The sequence below is a fragment of the Crocodylus siamensis genome, chromosome 6 (assembly GCF_052110815.1).
Source record: "Crocodylus siamensis isolate JL-2025a chromosome 6, ASM5211081v1, whole genome shotgun sequence".
Lineage (NCBI taxonomy): Eukaryota > Metazoa > Chordata > Crocodylia > Crocodylidae > Crocodylus > Crocodylus siamensis.
The window spans coordinates 25,689,233-25,712,449 of NC_143400.1; the positions used below are offsets into that span (position 1 = coordinate 25,689,233).

At 51.1% G+C, this 23,217-nt stretch overlaps 1 protein-coding gene and 2 pseudogenes across 3 annotated transcripts; 2 read left to right on the forward strand and 1 right to left on the reverse strand.

Moving 5' to 3' along the window:
* The first annotated feature begins 12,116 nt into the window (after positions 1–12,116).
* LOC149861844 (ribonuclease pseudogene) lies at positions 12,117–13,942 on the forward strand (annotated as a pseudogene). The gene is made up of 2 exons (XR_016443086.1): positions 12,117–12,170; positions 13,126–13,942. The product of XR_016443086.1 is annotated as a ribonuclease pseudogene (transcript).
* A 2,778-nt stretch (positions 13,943–16,720) lies between these two features.
* On the reverse strand, positions 16,721–17,839 carry LOC149861845 (cathepsin G-like). Its single transcript, XM_090053826.1, has 4 exons — positions 17,820–17,839; positions 17,491–17,662; positions 17,079–17,339; positions 16,721–16,870 (listed from the first exon to the last, which is right to left on the reverse strand). The coding sequence occupies exons 1-4, from the start codon at positions 17,837–17,839 to the stop codon at positions 16,721–16,723; spliced, it is 603 nt and encodes a 200-aa protein (XP_089909952.1).
* Positions 17,840–18,717: 878 nt separating this feature from the next.
* LOC149861846 (ribonuclease pseudogene) lies at positions 18,718–19,804 on the forward strand (annotated as a pseudogene). Its single transcript, XR_016443121.1, has 2 exons — positions 18,718–18,788; positions 18,983–19,804. The product of XR_016443121.1 is annotated as a ribonuclease pseudogene (transcript).
* Positions 19,805–23,217: the final 3,413 nt, after the last annotated feature.

Below are 23,217 nucleotides of genomic sequence, written 5' to 3' on the forward strand. Positions count from 1 at the left end.
CTGATGACATCCCCGGAGGCTCTTGTCCATGCTAAAGGGCTGAAAGGCTCTACAGGGACCGCAAGGGACGCTGCGTTGTAGTTGTAAGCAGGGAAAGCCTACCACTGTGCTGTTACTGCCCTTGGCTCAGGGGCCTTTTCCTTTTTTATTCCAGGCTTCATAAGGGCCACTGGGAAAAGAAGCATTAATTTCCCACTGACATCCACACTGGTTCTTTGCAACTAAGATGTTTATGCTGGACTGAGAAACAAACTTGTTTGTTTGGGAAGGCCCCAGTCCGATCATGGGGACGGATCGCGTGCTGAGACTCCCTGATCTAAATCATAGCAGACACAAAGGATGATCATCCAAGCCATGTCTCAGGTGTCGAATTGAGGGTGAAATTTTCAGAGGACCACTGCTTCTGTGCACCTGATTTGGTACGCCTTGAAGTGACCTGGTTTTTGGGAAATGCTAAAAATGAGACTCCTTTCATGTTCAGCAGGTCAGATTGCTGATCCCTGCCGACAGTGATTTCATCAGGATCCCTGCTGCTCATGTTTATAAAGCATACGAAACTGGGAGGAATTGAAACCACTCTGAAGAGCAGGAATATACATCATAGACTGGAGATATGGGCTGGAGTTAACAGAACGGCACTCAGTGCAGACAAATATAAGGTTTTACACTTAGGGAAGGATATCCAAATGCACTAGTACTGAATGAGAGATAACTGGTTGGGCAGTAGGGATGCTGAGAAGTGGGGGTTTGGCAGAAAACATGAATACGTAAATATGACACTGTTGCAAAATAAGCAAATGTAATTTCCTCATATGGCTTGCCGTGCAAATTTCTGATCACACGGGTGGCCCTTCTCTGGACTCTCTCAAGGTGTAAGACATGGGAAATGGTAGTGCACACAGCGCCTGAGGGCCTTCAGAAAGCAACCCGCCCAGAGCTACCATGGTAAAACATATCAAATACCAACAAAAAAGATGACATTTTAAGGGAAAAGGCAGCCAAAAAATTGAGGAAATTAAGATCTGGTGGGGAAAAAAAAGTTATGGTTTTTCTGAACTTGAGTGCAGATGTGCAGAACGTGACTCTCCCCCCCAAGAGCATAACTGACGACAGCAAGTTGGAAATTGATGTGGCCGCTGAAACTACATTGAAGAAATAGGCACCGGGTGATATAATCAGTTTGGCACTGTAATACATGCAGATAAAGATCTGGCTGTTAATAATCAACCAGATCGACTTTGGAAAGCTGCAGGGGGAGAAAGGGCAGGGGAGGATTTTTTTTGTGCCACGTGGTTGTGTTATAACTACCTGGGGGTTGTAGATCCACGTGGAATCCATTTAAACAGGACCTCAGGAGGTGCCTGCAAAGCAGACAGCAATGGAGATGCTTGGTTTCCCTAAGTCTCCACCCTCTGGTGCCAGGCTGAGCGATGCCTATCATCATCCCCCTCCTTTCAAGTGACCATGGCCCTCTGTCCCCTCCATTTATTGGCCCCAGGTGGAGGGAGGTTGCTGAGGCACTTTGCCTCCCATGCAGGAGAGGCTGCTAAGTCCCTGTAGTTAATTAGTTTTTGATATCACTCTCTGATGTGCTAGTCAGCGTGCGGATCTTAGGAGGAAGTAATCATGATACGATAGACTTTATTATCCAGAGGAAGGGAAAACACAGGGTCAGCAAAACTAAGGTGGAACTGATTGAAGGTGATGATAGGCATGGTGCCATGGGGAGACAGCCCGAAGGAAAAGCAGGCCTGTGGAAGTTTCTAAAGGGCACAATATTGGAAGCCTAACAAGAAACTGTTCCCACACAATGGAACAACAAGAAGGAAGGTTAAGAGCCCAATGTGGTTGCACAAAAAACTCCTAGGAGGCTTCAAATGCAAAAAAGAAAGCACACAAGCACTTGAAAGATGGGCTGGTCATCAAAGAAGCTTACTAGGGAAAAACATGAACTTGCAGGGATAAAAATCAGGAAGAAAAGGATTTTAAAAATGGACTTTACCTGACAACAAGAAGAGGTTCTACAAGTACATTGGTAAAAAAAGAAAGGCCAAGGAAGCTGTGGACCCATGGTTAAATAGCCAGGGCAAACTCTGAACAGAAAATGCAAAGAAGGTAGAGCTACTCAGCTGCTTCGCTTCAGTCTTCACAAAAAAAATAAATTTAGTTGCAGTGAGAACATCTAATGAGGATTATTCAGATAAGGAAGGAGACAAGCTGATGAATGATATAACAAAAGAAGCAGTTAGAGAACTTTTAATGGGTCTGAATGAATTCACTTGGGCCCTATGAACTTCATCCCAGGGTACTGAAGGTCCTCTGGAGGTCCCTTCTCGTCCCACTTGTCCATGATTCTATAGTTCTGTGGTTTTTCCAGGTACTGTTGTTAGGCTGCCTGGTCTGTAATTCCCCAGATCCTCCTCTTTCCCTTTCTTAACAGTGAGCACTATATTTGACCTTTCCCAGTTATCTGGGACCTTATCTGCTCCCTGCAATTTCTCAAAGAGGATAGCCAATGCCTGGAGTTCTCAGAGGAAATCTCTTTGGCCCATCAGCAGCAAGGCATGTAAAAGGCTAAGGTAGTTCACAAGTGAGTTGCTATTGCCCTCTACAGCCTAGGTATCCTGGATGATTACAGGTCTGTGGCTAATTGCTTTGGTGTTATATAGACATGGAAGTAACAGCAGAAGGGGAAGCCCAACAGCTCTAGACAGTCATGTCTCTGCTGAAATACACCCGCTAAACTCCTGCCAAGCAACATTAGGAATGGAGGATCCAGTCTATATGAAGGTGATGACTTAATGAATGCCCAGGCCCAGCATGCTGAACCTTAAAAGAAGCAGAGCAGAAAGTGTCAGTCTGGTTGTACAAATGGAGCATGTACATTGCCCTTACCCCAGTACCTTGCCTCGACTCTGGTCCTTGCTCATCGTGCTTTCCCGATACCTATTTGGCTTCTAATTTCTGCTTTATTCTTGACTATGATGCCCAGCTCCTAAACCCCAGATTGCTCTCAGTCATGGCTCTAGGTGCTAGCTTAATCCTGACCAAGGCCCTGGGCCCTAACTCCTGACTTAGGCCTTTGGGCACTAGACCCATCATTAGCCATTGGACTCACAGCCTAATGCTTGACACTAGCTGCAGGGCCAGCATGGGGAGCGTGTGCTTGCAGCATACAAGCTGGAAGCGGCACTACATGCGACAAAGCAAGTCCAGGGCACAGGCTGCACTCAGCACCCCAGACTGACCCCATGTGCTGCCTGCAGTTTTGGGCCTGGCCCATGTACCATCAGCAGCACGTTTTGTGCCAGCCTGGCCTGCTGCAGGCAGTAAGCCCTGGGGCTGATGTGTGCTATGTGCAGTGCACGGGCTACCCTCAACACCATAGGTGCTGCACAGGAGGTTGGTCCCTGTCTGGCCCATAGACCAGCCCAGCAACCCTCATCTGGTTAGTGGGGCTGCAGGAGTTTGGCACCCCTGGCCTAGACAAATTCACAGATGTATCATCTATGGATCTATTAATAGCGGTTCAACAGAATGGCTGGGCATCTCCAAGTCAATAATTCTGAACACTGGGAAAAGTAATGAATAGGAGATGGATGCTACAGAGGGACAGCATTGAACTGGGTATATCTAGAATGATCTATGTCTGCTACTCTTGGAGACAGGATACCAGGCTGGATGGACCATTGGTCTGACTCAGTATGGCCCTTCTTATACTCTTATGACCACCTAAACTGGAGTTGCTGCCTACCCCACTTCATGACAAAAGCAGTCTAGAAACTACTGGTGGGGGATACTTACTCTGCCCAGAGCCCGTGACAAAAACCCACAGTCAAGTCATATTTGCAGGAAATGGTTTTATTGCAGGAAGCATTTGGCAATGTCACCTCAGAAACAGATTTCCAGATCTCAGGCTGATACAGCCATCTCCCCATGTTGACCCAACTGCTGTGAATGCAAAACGGGCAGCTGAACTACTAGGGGGACAGCAGAGGAGAGGGACCTGGGGAATGGTAGCTGTACCACCGTGGGCAGGGTAGGCTTGCACCTTATAGACCGGGGTGGGCAATTATTTCAGCTGGCAGGTCATTTATCTAGTTTTGGTGAGCTGTGGAAGGCTACACACATTAAATCTTTCAGAAGATATTACTTTAACAAATTAAAGTGAAAAGAGCAAATAATATACTAAAATGCAAACATCTGCTATAATTTATTTAAAAAAATAATTTGTCCTAATTTAAGTTTCTTTGAGTAGTGTATATAGAGGCAATTGCATAATAGCTCAGAACAAAAGTCTTACTCCTGTATCATGTGTGTTGGCCAAGGGGGGAGGGCACATGCATTGTGCATGTGTGGGGTGTTACCTGATTTATCTGTCACTGGGGTGTGCTCATTTATTAGGGATGCATTTCTAGGGTCTTCGTAATTCTATCGATGTGCTGCTCGTGTTATTTGTGTTCCTATACAGAGCTGCATTTCTCCCTTCTGCAAGCCCTCACCCCCCAGTGGAGCTATCTTGCAGGACTCGGTTTCAGTGGGGCTGGGTTCCTCCAGTCACCAAATCAATCAAATACACACACACTCACACTAGTGATGATCTGGCCAGGTTGATCAGCGTGTACAGGCTGACACCCTCATATGCCAGGAAGCTGTTCATTAAAGGTAACAATAAACTGCAGTCAGGCACAAGCACATAGGTGAGCAATCCTCTAAATCCAGCTGGGTGTCCAGCTGACACCCTTGTGAGCCAGCCTTCAGTTCATTAGGGGCCATCTGAGCCAAACTGGGTCAATCATCCTGTATATGCCCATCCCCTTATGTGCTTCAAACTCAGCATATCCCAATCTTTTTGGCCTAACTGTCCTAGTAGGGGTAGCCTCTTGATGAGCAGACCCCACCGTATTTCTAGGCTTCACAGGGATCTTTAGCTTAGGTAAAAGTGTTGCTGCAGAGCAAGTGGGGAAAGAAAGTAGAGAAGGAAATACACACCCAGTTACTGCCAGCTTGACTATAAAAGTTATTCATTGCTGAGTGTATGAGATGTATAATGGCACTAGTAGTAATAACCATGCAAGGAAAAACAATTACAATATTACCCTGGTTTAATTGAGAATTTGGGGAAACTTAGCTCGAGCTGGACAAATACAATTTAGATTCAGAAAGCTATGCAGAGGAGACAGAGACAGCTGGGATCTCATTAGTCCAAGGCACTCAGGTGATCAGCTGACAAGCTGAGTCCCCAGCACAATCCTTTAAGGGAGACAACTGGTTTCTCCCAACTTCAAGAGCAGCAGCAGGTGGTGTCAGAGATTTCTCTTGAAGCATGCTGTTTGCTGCTTTACAGCTGTCTTATACCCTTAGTCCAGCCTCTTAAAGCTTTCTTTTAGTTGTGCAAATCAAGAGGGTCCCAAGCCATAATTGACAGGTAAAAATCCTATTATATAAACAGTTTAAATGTAAACGAGTTAACCCATTGTCACTGAAAGAGGTATCTGGTTTGGAGCCTCTCAAGAAACTGATTAACAACCAAGAAAACCAGAAAGTTAAGGAGTAACCAGACACTTGTGAGCCAGCTTGAAATGTTTATGAATATAGAAGATATAGTGGAAGGGATACCACATTGTTTCTTTTCCGATGGCCTTGCTATGCTAGCACTGTGAAGTCAGCATCAGGGTTTTGTATTTTATCTGTTGTGGATAAGCCTCAGCTTAGCATGACTCTGATTTGACATACTCTTTTAACAGACTTAAGGGGATTGATTACTTGGAGCATCATAACTGTGGGGAGGACTTCCACCAGTCATCCTGGGAAAAGTATGATAGCATTTGCCATCAGGGCTCCAATGGGCTGGACACTGTGATGACCCCTTAACTATTGTTCAAGTGTTGCCCATACCCACTCCGACTTGCTCTCTTGCCTCAGCCTTCCCTAATGGAGTGACCAAGTTTTAGTCAATAAAGTTTAAATAGGCCTCCCATACTGGGACCAGGGAATGTACAGCCCGAGATGCCTATTAAACTTTTCTTCTGCTTAGTTCTGGGTAGATGAGGTGTGTGTGGGGTGGGGGCAGGAAATAGCAAGAGTCTTTTGCAAGTCCAGCAAGCTGGGTGCCAGGGCTCCCTCAGGAATAGTAGAGCTGACAGCTGATGGGGGGGAGGGGGGGAAGTGTGGGCATGTATGCTGGGGACTGTAAGGGGGGGGGGGGGAAGCCTTCTCATGGCCAATTTTACCTTTGACCCACCCACCTGTTTCTGGGTCAACCACCCACCTTCCATGCTTTGTTGTTAATTAATGATCTTAATTAGGTAGGAGGCCACCCATTTCTTGCCCCAGTGCTAGGGGGCACAATCTGCAGCTCCATATCTCCCCTACACCACAGCCCATGCCTCACAGATGGCATCCATAGTTCTTAGTCACCAGCCCCATGCCAGGCCCCAGACTTCTCCAATCAGGACCCCTTTAAGATTCTTCTAATCAGACAGCCTACCCCACCTTCATTCAGGCAATCTAGCACCCTGAAGCTATTTTCTCCTCTTGGGTGTGGCCCCCCAGGGCTTTTGACCATACAGGCCCTGGCCTCACCTCCAAGGTGAGCCAGAAACCCCAGGCCCTCCAGCTCTGCATATCCCTCATGGTGGGCCCCTGGCCCTTTTGACTGGTCTGGTTCTGGCCCCAGCACTGATTAGTCTAGGGTACTCTCTGTTAGGCCTCCAAGTCTCTAGCCCCACTATCTCCTGGGCTCTGCCCTCTGGACCTTACCAGCAGGTGACCCACCCAGTTGTAAGAGCTGGGGTTAAGGCACCCCAACTTGCCTTTCACTAAGGTGGTAACCAGCCTGGCATTTCCTGGGGGCTCCCATGCCACTGGGAGCCCCACCAGGCCACCCTTTCCTGGCAGGGTGCAGTTTTAGGTCATGCCCAGGACCAGGAGCCTCCTGACCATCCCCTGCAGCTCCTCCCTTACCTCCAGGATGTTCTAGCAGCCTTGCAACCAGACCATGCTACTGCCAGCAGGGAGCTGATCTATTTATATAGGCAGCCAGGGATCTAAAATGGCTGCCGCAATCAAGTACCTGCTGGCTGCTTGGCTCTGATCTTAAAGTGGCAGCACCCACAGTGCCCTGCCACAGGGGCACATACCCACCACACCCTACAACCCACTTCCCCCCCAAACACTCCCCCCCTTTCACCTTTCTACAAGAGTAAGACTATTTTGAGCTTTTATCAAGTATTGAGATTCTGGAAATTACTGAGCACCAAGGTGCCTGGCAGTGTGACTCAAAAATCTTTACTGAGCATGCAGATTTGTTGATTGCAGCAGACAGAAGCTGCTTCCAGGACCCAAGATATATTTTACTCTGCCTTAGGGTTGTCAAACTCACTGCATGCCCCAGGCCAGATCCAGATTGTGGGGCTTCTTGTGGCAGCACCCGTGGCAGCTCCAGGCTGGGCAGGTGGCAGCAGCGCAGGTGATGGCAGCTCCAGCTCTGTGCAGTGGCAGCAGCCCCACCTCTAGCTACCCTATGCAGCGGGGCAGACCTGCCTCTGGCAGTGATGGTGACAGCTCCAGGATGGGGAAATGGCAGAAGAGGCAGGGCTGCAGTGGTGGTGATGAGTGAACTGGCTGGAGAGCAACTAGGGCTGTATCAGTCATCATGCACCCTGCTGCCTCCTATCTTCACATCCACCGGGGCTCAGGGGCTCTGGATTTTGTGGCAGGCCAGTCCCTCTGGCCATGCCACCCAATTCTGGTTGCTGGTTGGTAGCCCAAAAGAGGGGATAGAGCAGCTCCACAGGCTGGATCCAGCCCCTGGGCTGTACGGTGACATCCAAGTCAGTACCCCTGAAGAAAGGGTGTCTCTGCCCTACAATGGATGCTAGGGGCCAGCAGCAGGTCAGAGATAAGAAAATGGTTGGCCTGTATAATGGGCACGAGAAGGCAGGCAGAGGGTGAGGAGATGAAAATAATCACAGGGAAGAAGAAACGCAAGAGAAACCTGAACTCAGGGCATTTGGCTCCTGAACGTCTCATTTCCCAGTGTAGCAGAAAGCTGTTGTCTTGGACCCACCTGCTGGGTCTGATTCTCCCCTGCCTTCTCAGTGCCACAGACACTGCTGATTTCTATCACCTTTGCACAGGATCACAGGAAAGCAGGGCTGGAAGGGACCTCACAAGTTCAGCCTGTGCTCAAAGCAGAATCATCCCTGGCAAACCATTCCAGCCAAGTGTCTGTCTAACCTGCTCCTGATACTTTGCAGGGATGGAGATTTTGCAACTTTTCTAGGCAGCCTGTTCCAATGCCTGACCTCCCCCATCGCTGAAAAGTTCCTCATCTCCAACATACATTTCCTCTGCTGCGGTTTGAGGCAATTGCTCTTGGTTCTGTTCCTGAGCCATGTGTTCTGCTACCCCCATCGCTCTGCTCCCTGGACCTCCTCAGCCCCCACCACGTGCCACATGTGTGCAGTCCGACACCTCATCCCTGGGGGGGGCAGGTGTCCTTGGGCTTTGCCCATTTTGGCCCTGGGGATGGAGTTCAAGTGGGGATTGTCCCAGAAGTAAATAAGGCCAGAAACTGGCCCACTGGTTCCCAGTCCCAACCAGTGACCTGGTGTAATGTCCAGGGGCCACACTGGGAGCAGATGGAGCCAGGCAGAGCGGGGGGTAGCAGCCTGACGTTGTGCCTGTTACACTTGAATTACATGTCATATTATGTTAGAATACAGCAATACAATAAGAAATCTCACACTTCAAAATGTAATGTTTATAATACTTGTACTATATTTATAGTCATTTTGGAAATGGGGTGCCACTAAATTCTGAGATCTTGCAGTGAGGGGTGCCGTGAGTCTAGAAAGTTCGAGAACCGCTGGGATGTGGGAAGCAGTGGGGAGTCCGGCAGGGCTCCCGGGGTCCAGGGCACATGCTTCTCCTGGGCGAAAGTCCTATCCCCTCTTCCCCACTCCTGTCCACATGGCTGGTGCGGCTGCTGCAATGGGGGAGCAAATTGTCCCCTCTGAAGCCAGCAGGAAATAGGTTAAGCATCAGGGAGTCCTGAGCCATGCTTTTCAGAGGACAGCACATCCATGTGCAGAGGCAACAGGAGCTCCACACCGGGGTTCGGACTCGATGATCTGTCCAGGTCCCTCTCGACTCAGTGATTCTATGATTCTGTATAGCTGGGAGACCATTGGATAAACTTCTGGGAATCAAGTGCCCTTTCTCAAGTCACCTTGTCCAATAGCCCTCCCAACTTTACAGGTGGTCCAACAAACAATATGACAAAATATCCTTGGTGGAGACTTAAAATTTGGCTTTGTTCAGCCGCAGGTGAGAAGTGTCATGTTGTACATTAACTCAGATGTGGAAATAACTGTCAGTGAAATGTGGGTTACACTGTCAGGATGCTCAAGGAGGTTAGATTTTGTTTCATGATTCTGAATAAGAGATGGCCATTTAATTTTAATGGCTTGCTTATTATTTGTGTAGTTTGTTGCATTTTTATACTTAATAAATCCTGGAGTAAACCAAGCCATATTTGGTTTTGCTTCAGTCGTACATTGAATAATACAGCCCTAGGCCCCTAGCAGATCAGTAAAGCTTCTAGTTTCTTTTTAACTGGAGAAAAATGTCATATGCAGTGATAGTGCATCACACTATCTCCACCCCTCATTTTCAAAATCCTAGATCTGCCCATGAGTCCATGTATAGATGTCACTGTGGACAGAGAGGTGGAGACCAGATCAGTGCCTGTGAAATAGGCATGGATGCTGGGACGTGCCCGTGAATGGGCAGATGTGTATAAAGGGGGGGGTGCCTAATCACATATGTGGGTAGGGATGCATCTTAGGCTGGGAGCTGGGAGTGGGTTGGAAAGATGCCTACAGGACTGTGCCCCAGTGGAAGTTAATGCCGTTCCCTTGGGTCCGAGGGTCCATTCAGTGGCAGCCCAGCCTTCCTTCATTTGGTGTCAGTTGGTGGTTGGGACACTCCTGACATGTTCCCATTCCCCTGGGGCCCCCACTGTGGTCTAGGAAAGTTTTCTATCAGCATGACACACTAGGGGAAGTTTCACAACCCTGTGCTGGGGCAATGGGCCCAGAGACAAAGGCTCCATTGTTCAGTGGTTTGTGTCGGTGCCTGGGGCTCTCTGGCTCATGCCCTCCTCTAGTGCCCTACACTAGATGGGCTTTCCACAGCAAGCACAACACTATACCCCCAGCAATCCCACACCTCCCACAGCAAGCATTCAGCCCCAGAGTAGCCTGAGTCTGCCACAGCAACCTGGGCCTGCGAGACCCAGGGCTCATCAACTGTCTGCTGTGACCTCAAGCCCCTTTTCAGAGTCTTGCATGTGAGCGTCCACTTGGGGGCTGAGACCCAGCGTCCTGGTCGCTGGACGTGCGCCCACCCCCCGGCCATGCTCCAGAGCCTTTTGCTCAACAAGGCCCCGTGCCCCAGCTGCTCACCTGACCCTCCCTCCCGATCAGTCGTCCCAGGAGTGCAGCCCTCTGTGTCTCGGTCCCTTGGCCCTGGCGGTCATTCCAGTAAGGTCATTTTTCCATCTCATGCATCATATTTTGCGAGCAACAAAACATGAGCAGCAAAACATGCCCTGTGAACACGGCTGATTTAGTCTAGAGCAGGGCAGGCTGATGGCAGACGACAGAATATCTTCAAATCAGTCAAAGGTTGCTGGAAAGAAGGGAGCGATAGCCCATTCTTCATGTCTGCCGGGAACTGGTTAAGAAGTAATGGGCGACAGGGGCCAGGTCAGTGCAGTGTGGAGAAGAGCTTTCTAGCTGTAAGGATGGTGGAACTGGAACAGGTGACCTGGGGAGGCCGTGGACCCACCGTCACTGAGGATTATAGGAGCTGCGGAGAAAAACTCCCTTAGGAGTGGGGCAGAGGGGCAGGATCGATGACTTCTTGGGGTCCCATCTATTATATGGAAATACTTTCTTGTTCCAAGTCATGCTCCAAACTCCATCCCTTCCTTGGCTTCTGCAATGTGAGCCCCGTACCTCTCCCCCATTCTGGGTTGGGAAACTTCCCCCTCCACCGTTACAGCAAAAGCAAGCTCCCCACAACCACAGGGGCCCTGTGGGGCCCATGTCAGGATTGCCCCAACTACCAACCAATATCCAACGGGCGAGCAAAAGCTCAGGCAGGACAGAGCGGGCAACCAGGCTTCATCCACTGCCCATGCCTGGGATTTGGGCTTTCCTGGCTAACTGGACCATGGAAAGCCTGACTGTAGCCCCGGGGCCTGTGTGTGTAGACCCTGTGTTTTGGAGGAGATGGGGCTGTTGTTGGGGGACTGGGCCCAAGTATCCAGGGCTAAGGGACTCCTCAACCCACGTAGCCTGGGTTCCCTTGCTCCTCTGTTGAGATCAGCTCTTTAGGTCAATTGGTCTGAACAACCCTGATCTTCCAGAGGTCCTCGACCCAGGCTACCCACTCAAACTAAGCATGGCCAGGGCAGGAGAAAGCGCGGGAGTCATCGGGCGAGGCAGTCCTGGACCGGAGACACACCGACAATTGCCCAGACACACACCCTGACAAAGCACGTGCTCTCCCAGACACGCGTGCATTAACTGTATACCGGCAGACAGGGCTCTGTGGGTGAACCTGATATCTTCTATTAGACCAACTTAAGTAGTTGGAAAACAATTTTTAAGCAAGCTTTTGGGTTCAAAAACCCTTCGTCAGGCTCAGGAAGTTTCCTTAGACCAACACGGCTACAACCTACACCCCTGTTAACTGTATCCCCACATTCACACAGATTTTCACAGATATAGTGTACACACTCGCACACAACTGTGATGGGAGTAGCATCGACTGGGGTAGAGTGGGGCACAGGGCTGGGAGCCAGGATTTCTGTCTCTGGTGTACTGCTGGGTTCAAGGTGACAAGGCAGCTACATGAGGAACTGGGACTGTGGGGTTTGCCGTGTCACAGCCCTCCTGTTAGCAGGGCCGTGTCCACTCCCCCCTTAACCCTTTGCCTAGCACAGGGTCTCTGGCCCCTCAGTGGGAGGAGCCACCATGCCCCACCTCAGACCCTGCCTGGTCTCTATATATTGGGTGCAAGGGGGACAGATTGCAGGGTTTCAGCTCTCGTAGCCTGGAGTCATCTCTGACGGGCGCTCGAACCCCCGGACTTGGGTAAGTATGGACAGGCACATTGCTTAACAGACCCAGCCACAGGGAGGGATGCAGATGCTGCCCCTGGGGAGATGAGATAAGACCAGTCTTGACATCAGATTTACCCTGGGGGAGCCCAGAGCAGAACAGGGCCTAACCCCACTGCATCCGGGAGCTAGCTCATCATTTACCCCAGGGGAACGGGGAGCAGAATCCAGGTTTGGCCCCTGCAGCCAGTGGCTGACTCCTCGCTTTCTGAGATTCGAATTGAGCAGAAAAATTAGCATCAAAGCAGAGGAGACCTAGGTTCAGGGCTCGCAGGCTCTGTCCCCAGCTCTGGGAGAGGATTTGGATCTAGGACTCAGAGCAGGAGTGCTGGGAACTAGTAGAAAGGACAAATGTTTGCTATCTTATAGTACACAGGTGCTTGGGGCAAGAGGCTTGCTTGGGGTCAAGGAGGGCTGGTTTTGATTCCCAGGCTCCAAAGCTGTGATTTCCAAAGCTTGTGACAAGATTTTAGTGGCCAAGCTGGGTGTATTTCAATGGGAATTAGGGATCTAGACAATTTCAGGTGCCCCAGAAAGGCCTGATCTTGATGTTCCTATGCCCTCACCAGCACCCTGGCAGCAAGGGACCCTTTCCTTGTGCTTAAGCCATAAAATCTTCCTCTCAGAACCTGGCCCTCAGAGTGCTCATGTGAATGGGCGCGTGCGTGTGCATGTGCGTGAATGCACACGTGTGTGCAAGCACAGGGCACAATGGGGCTTTGCTATAAGCAGGGTCACGGGATGCAGTTGGATAGGAATGGAGGAGAGGGGCTTGGGGCAGAGTGAGGCAGGGGCCAGTGGGAGGGAGAGGAGCTTGGGGAAGGCGGTGCGGGAGAGTGATGGGAGATGGCAGAGCCAGGGGCCAGCATTGCTGTAAGGAAAGTAGATCCTCATGCCACTCCCTCACCATCCCGTCTCTCCACCTCCAGGAAGATCCTGTGAAGGACAGAGTCATGGCTGCAAGGGGCCCCCGCCCCATGGTGCTGCTCCTCTCTGCACTGCTGTCCATCTGCCTGGCCCAGCTCACCCAGGCTGCCAGCTACCGGCAATTTCTGTCCAGGCATGTTGACCAGCCCAAGACCAATGCTCCTAACAACAACGCTTACTGCAATCGCTTGATGCAGAGCCGGGGCCTGACCCGGCCCTCCTGCAAGCTTACCAACACCTTCATCCACAACCCTCTCAACGAGGTCAAAGCCATCTGCACCCATGGGGGGACCCGTTTCAGAAACAACCTCTTTGACAGCAACAGGTCATTCACCCTCACTGTATGCCGCCTGGTGAGCCGGGGACGCAGGAGGCGTTGTGCCTATAGGGGCACATCCCAGACCCGCAGGATCCGGGTGGCCTGTACCAACCAGATGCCTGTGCACTTTGAAAGAATCCTGTAGGGCTCAAGGGTTGGCCATGCAAAGAGGATCCAGCTCCTTGCACATCCTGCCTTTGCGCCACATGACATCCCCTCCTGCTTTCTGCTCCTCCTAGGCTAGGGCTCACGGCCTTTCCACGCGCCAGTTGCTTGGGGCGTCCGGGTGGGCTCGAACGTGCATGAGCACGGGGCATCCCTCTCCCACCCCTCATCTTCTGCTTCCTGTTAGTGTCCGTTAAAGCCAACCCTTTCCCATCCCTTGTCCGCTGAGCGGGGAGATGTTGGCTGTGCAGTGCAGGGATTTGACTGTCTCCGACTGCACCTCGGAAACTGGAAGTCTGCTCAATTCTCCTGCTGTTCTTGCAATAAAGTGCTTCCCTGCAAATTTAGAACGAGTGCGAGTGTGTTTGTGCAGAGCACCCGACCCGAGCGGCATGCAGGGAGCATAACTCAGTGGCTTAGCAGCATGAAGGGAATGGGATACCGAGCCTTTTCCCTGGAGCCCATGGAGGGAGGGGTTGTCTGAGCAGTCCCACAGGCACTGGGAGGGGAGGCTCCCCCTTGGAGGCTACTCCTAGTCATATCAACACAGTCCCCATCACTTAGGATGTCCAGGGCTCACCCAGGCAATTGAATTATACTCCTGAATGAGCTCCCCTCTGTCTAGACTGCAGGTGCTTGTACGCAACATGGACAACGTTAAATGCACCAGCCCGGGCAGCCTGCCAGCTGCTCCCTGCCCACATCGTGTGCACCCAGCTGTTATGAGCACTAACAGTGGGTACTACTAGGCAGTAAAACCGTATCCCATTTTCTGTCCCCCACCACGGAAATGATGCTGCTAGTGAGTTGTGCAGTAACCACCAAGAAACCGGAGGCTATTTTACCTTCCATTGCACGCAGCCGAATGGGTCTTCTGAGCCAGTTAACCCAGCTAGGGCTCGTCCGCGTAGGACCAGGGGCCGTGCTGCAGTGGTCCGGGATGGTATGAACATAAGCAGGGGTGGCTGTGGGGATATGCAGATGTGCAGACTGGAGATGGATGGCAGACTGTGTGCATCTGTTGGGTGTGGGTGCACGTGTCCGCCCTTACTGATCGAGGACCTTTGTGAATGGATATCCTGGTTAGTCCTCTTCCCTGAATAAGCCCTGCCAGACATAACCATCCTCCAAAACAAGGCCCCGAGTTAGCACCTGTGGCCTAACCCTTCAGTCAAAGACGAGCCCAAGCCCAACCCTGGAAAATGAGCAAAGCGTGAGGGCTTCTTTTGCACTGGGGCAGGCCCTGCTCTCCTGCTGTTGTCAGCCGGCGGCGGGGACTTTCTTGACATGGTTCAAGTCCCCTAAGAGCCCCTGTCATTTGTGGGGAGTGGGGACAGGAGGCTGCTCTCAGCAGGAAACACCTCACATAGGAGAAAGTTTCTCTGCCTAGAGCCGTGGCTGTTGGCGCGGTTATCTCCACTGCACGCTGGTGTGGGGAGTTCCTGCCTCTGGAGCCAGGGCTGCCACCCAGGTTCCTAGATATGTGCCCTCGCACCGGTTGTATCCCAGCAAGGTGCTTGAATGTCAGTTTTTCATCCCACATTTTATAAAACCTATCAAAATTTAGCAACAAGCATGTGATTGTAGTCCAGGATCTCTTGAGAATTCGAGCCAATATTGTGGAACAAACTTTGAAAACTCATCTAGTCATCCTTGTGTAGGATCAAGCATACCAAAATCATTCTTGACAGCTATTTAGCTAACCTGTTCTTGATCCCACAGCCTCCCTTGGTTCTCTGTTCCAGGGCTTAACTATCATCGCACATGAAAAGTTTTCCTGATGTCTAGCCTGATTCACCCAACTGCAGTTCAAGCCCATTATGTCTTGTCCTGAGCAGCTTACAGCCTTCCTCTTTGCAGTACCCTTTGCAATATTTGAAGATTGGTATCAGTCTGTCAGTTCATTTTGCAACCTTTGGATAAATATCTAATGGGGAATGTGGACTGTTGATGCAATTCAGCAAATTGCAAAACCCTGTTTGGGGAGGAAAAAAGGACATAATTAGTTAAACTGAGAATATGTTGAAGGGAGAAAATGCAGATAAAAAAATCCAGTGGCTTATGCAGGAGGGTTGCACGTGTGCCCTCTCATAGCTAAAAGGCAGGGAGACTTTCTGCTCTCAAAAGGGCTTTATTGCAACAACTCGCACACACACAAAGATGCCGACAACTTCCTGGTGATGCTGTCGTGCAGCCCTCAGCAAGGGAATGACCCCTTCCTACCACAGTGTGGAAAACAACAAGTGAAACAGGAGTTTTCAAGAAAAGCCCGTCTACACAAACTTGTGTCACATCCACAGGAGGCAGGGAGCTTGGCGTCTCGCTGATGAACCAAAGTCGGCTTCTATAGCCAGCACGACAGGCCAAGGCTCAGCTAAGCAGTTCGCCTCAAGCCTCATTGAACTTTTAAGTCCTGGAGACGGTTTGTTTCTTGAAACCCTTAGTCAAGGGGGTCAAAAGCAACATGCTGAGCAGAAGGAAGTGGTTTTGATGGCAGTTTAAGACAAAATAAAGCCAGGAATAGCTAAAGAAGAAGGGGGTACAGGGGCAATATTTCCAGCTAGCAGCGTTAGTGTTACACGTTACAATCTTCCTCTCATGCAGATACAGGACCGTTACTTGTCTGAATCATTATTATTTATTGGAACCCACCCCCCCGTCCCCCCCGCAAAAAAGTAGGGTTTGTTATACTGCAGCCTGGAAAATAAAACTTTCTTACAGTTTGTACAGTTTGTGCAGTTTACCCTGGACTAGACCCGGGAGTGAAGGGGATGTTTCTGGAGACAGCTCAGAGAAGCCCTGGAGCACCCCGCAGTCAGCCCAGGGCCCAGCTCTGAGCCTAGGCATTTTCCTTTTCACCGATCAGGAGGCTCTGTGATAGCATCCCAAGGGACCAAGGGTTGCATGTTTGCAGTAGACGAATGTGGGGACAATATGAGACACACCGGCTCCAGCGCCAAGCACAGAGGCGACAGGCCCTCCCGCTCCCACGTTTATCCATCCAAGGACTCCCCTGGCCTCTTTGGCCCCTGTGTTGCCCTGGCAGATTGTTTCCAGCTGGTGCAGGGTGATGGAGAAATTGGGTGATGTTGGTAGATGCTGGTAGCTCGAGCCTAGGTCTTGAGCTTTTTAAGCTCACTCTGAATCCAGGGAATGAAACTGGAGACTTTTGCAAACACTTGAGGGAAGGCCCTTCTTCGGCGTCCGTAGGAGAGGATGCCGTGGGCTGTCCCGTTGCACACCAATGCTCCCTCAGCATCAACCTGTGAAATAAAGCCAGCGGTGAGATAAGCCTCATTGCATCCTTCTGTGGCAGAGACGGGATTCGCCTCGCCTCTCTGGAGGACGACCCCCGGGCTGTGTCAGCCCTTGTTGGGTGCGATAATGAAACCAATCCCGGTGCAGTCTGGGCCAGCACCCACAACTTGGGGTCACTGTCCCCCGACTTCATGAGCCAAGGAACACGCTTACTCTGAGAGTTGCTCTCTTGCTGGAGGAGTCCCCTGCGCACATCTGCACCTGGGCATTATACGTGTAGAAAGCGTTCTCGCAGACTTCATCACGCCGCACGAGCAGGGCCACCTGCAGCAGCACGTTCGAGGGCTTCCAGTTCCACAGGCGTCTCCCGCCCCAGCCGACCACACTGCACACAGCTCCCGCTTGCACTGCTTCCCCTGCAGCAGGCAGGCCGATGAGTTGCACTCGGTTGTTCAGCCTGGCCTTTTGATCCAGCTGCCATGGAGAACAAAACCACAGGATCAAAGACTCATCCCACAGAACAAGGAAGCAGCCTGAGCTCCTGCGGGGTGGGATTATGTGACGGGGCTGGACCCTGCAGCAGCCCGAGGTCACTGGGGACAGGCTAATACAAGGAGGGAAGTACCTGCAGCAGCATGATGTCGTTGTGTTTCGTTTTCCACCTGTATTTAGGGTGCACAATCTGGTGACGCACTTCAATCTTCTGTGAGTTTGCTTCTGACTTCTGGCCGCTGTGGGCTCCCAGCACCACAGATAACTTGTTTAAATCCCTGTGTGGAAATCTCAGGATACTGTAGCTGTTCAGGCATTGGAAACAGGCTCTCTAGAGCATTTCTCTGTGGATCGTAAGCTCTGTGACCCCTTTGGGGTGCTGTGGGCCAGATCCCATTGCAGTTCTTAGGGCTTAAGCACCGAAGTGTGATCTTATTCCACCTTGCTCAGAGCCACTGTCACTGGTGGACCAGGGCTCCCATCCCCTACGACCCCTTTAGTAGATCCTGGAAAGGGAATGCAATACGGGCTCTTTTCCCTGGAGGGGCAGTGGCTCTGGTCTGGCTCCAAGGTGGGCAGACTGGCCAGCTCAGGGAGGTGGAAGTGAGACACAGGGGAGGATCTAGGAGTGTGAACCAGGTGGCAGATAGTACGGCACACAATCGTGTATAATGCAACATGTACTGCTCATCCAGTTAAAGAGAAGCTAGGTGCTTTGCTAAGATGCAAGGGGCTAGCACTGTGTTATTCAGTTTATGATCAAAGGAAACCACACATCACTTCTGGAATATCCACTAAGTTGCTAGATTATAAAGGAAGTTTAAAAAGCCAAGCAACCTAAAGCAAAAAAAAAAAAGGAAAGTCAAAAGATATTGTGTCAGTAGTCACTATGCCTGCAGAAGTGTGATTGCACCTGAAAGCTTGCCTAAAACTTTTTCCCAAGTACTCAGCTGCTCTACTAAAAGATATCACAACTGCGCAAAGAACCTTGCCTGCCTGTGTGCTTAGATCAACATGGCTACCACCAAAAGCCGATGGTAACTGTATCCCCACAATCATGCAGATCTTCAGATATACTGTACACACTCGCACACAACTGCGATGGGAGTAGCATCGACTGGGGTAGAGTGGGGCACAGGGCTGGGAGCCGGGATTTCTGTCTCTGGTGTACTGCTGGGTTCAAGGTGACAAGGCAGCTACATGAGGAACTGGGGGTGTGGGGTTTGCCGTGTCTCAGCCCTCCTGTTAGGGCCATGCCCACTCCCCGCTTATCTTCTCGCCGAGTGCACGGTCCCTGGTCCCTCAGTGGGAGGATCCACCATGCCCCACCTCGGACCCTGCCCGGTCTCTATATCTTGGGTACAAGGGGGGACAGATCGCAGGGATTCAGCTCTGCACAGCTCTGGCAGGCGCTCCAACCTCCAGACTTGGGTAAGTATGGGAGGCACATTGCTTAACAGACCCAGGAGGAGAGGGGCTTGGGGCAGGGTGAGGCAGGGGGCAATGGGAGGGAGAGGAGCTTGGGGAAGGTGGTGCGGGAGGGTGATGGGAGATGGGGCCAGCATTGCTGTAAGGAAAGTAGATCCTCATGCCACTCCCTCACCGTCCCGTCTCTCCACCCCCAGGAAGATCCTGTGAAGGACAGAGCCATGGCTGCCAGGGGCCCCTGTCCCATGGTGCTGCTCCTCTCTGCACTGCTGTCCGTCTGCCTGGCCCAGCTCACCCAGGGGGACAGCTTCCGGGAGTTTGTGTTCCAGCATGTTGACTACCCCAAGTCCAGTGCTGCTAAGAGCGGGAGTTACTGTGACATCATGATGCAGGAACGAGGCATGACCAGGCCCAGCTGCAAGACTACCAACATCTTCATCCATGCCCCTGTCAAGGAGATCAAAGCCATCTGCACCAATGGTGGGAAGCATTTCAGAGACAACCTCTTTGACAGCAACATGTCATTCGCCCTCACTGAATGCCGCCTGGTGCCCCGCAACTTCAGGAGGCCTTGTGTCTATAAGTCCGTGTCCCAGACCCGCAGGATCCGGGTGGCCTGTACCAACCAGATGCCTGTGCACTTTGACAGAATCCTGTAGGGCTCAAGGGTTGGCCATGCAAAGAGGATCCAGCTCCTTGCACATCCTGCCTTTGCGCCACATGACATCCCCTCCTGCTTTCTGCTCCTCCTAGGCTAGGGCTCACGGCCTTTCCACGCGCCAGTTGCTTGGGGCGTCCGGGTGGGCTCGAACGTGCATGAGCACGGGGCATCCCTCTCCCACCCCTCATCTTCTGCTTCCTGTTAGTGTCCGTTATAGAGCGAAGACAACCCTTTCCCATCCCATGTCCGCTGAGCGGGGTGATGTTAGCTGTGCAGTGCGGGGATTTGACTGTCTCTGACTGCACCTCGGAAGCTGGAAGTCTGCTCAGTTCTCCTGCTGTTCTTGCAATAAAGTGCTTCCCTGCAAATTCAGAACGAGTGCGAGTGTGTTTGTGCAGAGCACCCGACCCGAGCAGCATGCAGGGAGCATCACTCAGTGGCTTAGCAGCATGAAGGGAATGGGATACCGAGCCTTTTCCCTGGAGCCCATGGAGGGAGGGGGCATCTGAGCAGTCCCACAGGCACTGGGAGGGGAGGCTCCCCCTTGGAGGCTACTCCCTCTTTCCCAGCCCAGCCCCGTCTCCTGCACTCCAACAGGGCACAGCCGCTGGCTTCAAAGCCAGGAAGAGACAAAGCACCAGGTCACCAAGAGACTAGGAGCCAGACCCTAGACTGCCTAGTAGGCACCAAAGTGGACTTGGCCACTGCTGTGCAATTTTATTCAGGTTCCCAAAAAATTGTAAATGAACAACCTGGCAAGTCGTCCACCTCCTCTGAGCAACCTTGTGACCGAACCAGAAGGCATGGAGCACTGCATGGGACAGCTTCCCCCGCTTCCAGGCCCAGGCAGCCCGGCCTGCAGCCATACCCCGACTTGTGTCAGATCAACAGTCCAGCCATCATGTTACCCTGTGTGCTGCCCGAGGCAGAAACAGCAGAGCAATTTGGGTGAAGGGGGCAGGGGACCGGTGATGCCAGGTGCAAGGAGCTGATCCTTGTACCCCAGCAAGGCCATTTGAAAAGGGCTGGCCTGTGTGTCCCACCATCTACCCCCAGGAGAGTTGGAAGCTTTCTCTCACCCAGTGTCCTCCTGACCTGCTCTTCCCACATGGTAGGAGGCTCACTGGGGCAGGATTTGTCCCTAGTCCACATCGTCCCACTTCTGGAATAAGAGACCTCTGGAATCGGGAGCCTTCTCGAAGCCACCCAACCCTCCCTGCTTGAGTTCCCCTCCCGGTCAAGCTCACACAGCCCCAGGATTACTCTCCAGTCCCTGTCTGGCTCAAGCTGGAGCCGCCAGCCATTCTCAAAGCTAGGGTCCCTCCCAATCCGCCACCAGCGTCCAGCTAAATCAGCCCCTTCATAGAGCCAGGACCCCTCCGTTGGGCACCTTTTTGACCACCCTGAGCTTCCCTTCCCACATGAACACCTCCTGGGGAGCCATGTCTGTGTATGAGTCCCTGGACACTAAGATATCTGGGCCCAAGAGCTGATGTGAAGGAAGTGCAGGGAGAGACCAGGCTGCCTGGCCAGGGGCTCATGTGGGATAGAAGAGGAAGGAGCCTGGGGCTGGCTGGGCTGAGGAGCAAATCCCAGGGGGGGTCAAACTGACTAGATGCACAGTCTGATCCTGTCTTGCATCTCCTCCCTGTATTGTTCCCTTTATCAGCCTCAAGACAGCAAATATCACTGTAGGAAGGGCAGGCCCTAATGGTCAGAGAGCACTGACACCGTCACCATTAGTACTGCTATTCAGACCTGGCCTTGCCCTCTCTATGCCAGCTATGCTGTAAAAGCTGCTTATTCTCTCAGGGCTTTGTGCTCATATCCATAGACCCCTCCACTCACACACATGTCCGCATACAGCTGAGAGGCAGGTCCAGGGCTAATTTGCAGAGTGAGGCACGATCCCATCATCCTGATACCCCGCCAGCCTCAACTGCAAGACGTGAGTGAAGCTCAAGGACCTACATGTGCAAAGCCAGGTCTGACTCACCCTGCGGGTGTCAGCCGGTGGTTAGGGCACAGCGGACACGGTCCTTCTGCTCTCGCAGTCCATGGGGTACCAGTGAGGCTGTTCTTGCCACGAGGGTGGGGAACGTGCTTCCCAAACGGGATGTTTCCTTACCTCGTGTTGGAACATGTCTCCGTCTGGTTCGCCCTTCTTACTATCCAGCTGAAGAACATTTATCATTTATATTATAACTCAACAAGTAATCAAAAGGTACTTGAATGTCAATTTTTCAGCCCACATTTTATAAAACTATCTAAATTTAGCAACAAGCATGTGATTATAGTCCAGGATATCTTGAGAATTTGAGCTAATATTGTGGAACAAACTTTGAAAACTCATCTAGTCATCCTTGTGTAGGATCAAGCATACCAAAATCATTCTTGACAGCTATTTAGCTAACCTGTTCTTGATCCCACAGCCTCCCTTGGTTCTCTGTTCCAGGGCTTAACTATCATCGCACATGAAAAGTTTTCCTGATGTCTAGCCTGATTCACCCAACTGCAGTTCAAGCCCATTATGTCTTGTCCTGAGCAGCTTACAGCCTTCCTCTTTGCAGTACCCTTTGCAATATCTGAAGACTGGTATCAGTCTGTCAGTTGGTTTTGCAACCTTTGGATAAATATCTAATGGGGAATGTTGACCGTTGATGTTATTCAGCAAATTGCAAAACCCTGTTTAGAGGAGGAAAAAAGGACATAATTAAGTTAAACTGAGAATATGTCGAAGAGAGAAAATACAGATAAAAAATCCAGTGGCTTATGCAGGAGGGTTGCACGTGTGCCCTCTCATAGCTAAAAGGCAGGGAGACTTTCTGCTCTCAAAAGGGCTTTATTGCAACAACTCGCACACACACAAAGATGCCGACAACTTCCTGGTGATGCCGTCGTGCAGCCCTCAGCAAGGGAATGACTCCTTCCTACCACAGTGTGGAAAACGACAAGTGAAACAGGAGTTTTCAAGAAAAGCCCGTCTACACAAACTTGTGTCACATCCACAGGAGGCAGGGAGCTTGGCGTCTCGCTGATGAACCAAAGTCGGCTTCTATAGCCAGCACGACAGGCCAAGGCTCAGCTAAGCAGTTCGCCTCAAGCCTCATTGAACTTTTAAGTCCTGGAGACGGTTTGTTTCTTGAAGCCCTTAGTCAAGGGGATCAAGAGCAACATGCTGAGCAGAAGGAAGTGGTTTTGATGGCAGTTTAAGACAAAATAAAGCCAGGAAAGGCCAAGAAGAGAGGGGTGCAGGGGCAATCTTTTCCAGCTAGCAGCATTAGTGATACATGTTACAGTCTTCTCATGGAGATGCGGGACCATTACTTGTCTGAATCATTATCATTTATTGGACCACAAGGGTTTTGTTACACTGCAGCCTGGAATGGAAAACTTTTTCAGAATTTGCAAGTGATGAGCCCCAGGAGAGGGCCATATCCTGCCTGACTAACCTGCATTTACAACAATAAAATGTTAGTAGTTAGTTAGGTCTTTTTTTCCCTTTGTTCATCGCTTCTTTTCAGTAAATCATTACAAACTATGCTATTTATGTAGAAGTGTGGGTCATACCTCATTAAACCTCGTGTTGTGTTTTTTATGTCCCTAGATGTCTTCTCCAAGACACAATCACAACGTCTTTAGCAGTGAGGCGGCAGGGGAGTACCAGCTGAAGGTCCCGTACATTGGGAAGTTTCAGATCTGTGACTGAATGTGACAGCACTGTGTAATATTTCAGTAATGTTTCTCTTAGTGCATGCCTCAGTTTCCCTG

Excerpts from the sequence above, each read along its gene's own strand:
- LOC149861845 (XM_090053826.1), bottom strand. The coding sequence starts at position 17,839 with ATGGGAGCCCTGGTCCACCA. Across the intron at positions 17,340-17,490 it reads ACGACATCATGCTGCTGCAG|CTGGATCAAAAGGCCAGGCT; the intron begins GTACTTCCCTCC and ends TCTCCATGGCAG. Across the intron at positions 16,871-17,078 it reads GCAAGAGAGCAACTCTCAGA|GTTGATGCTGAGGGAGCATT; the intron begins GTAAGCGTGTTC and ends TTTATTTCACAG.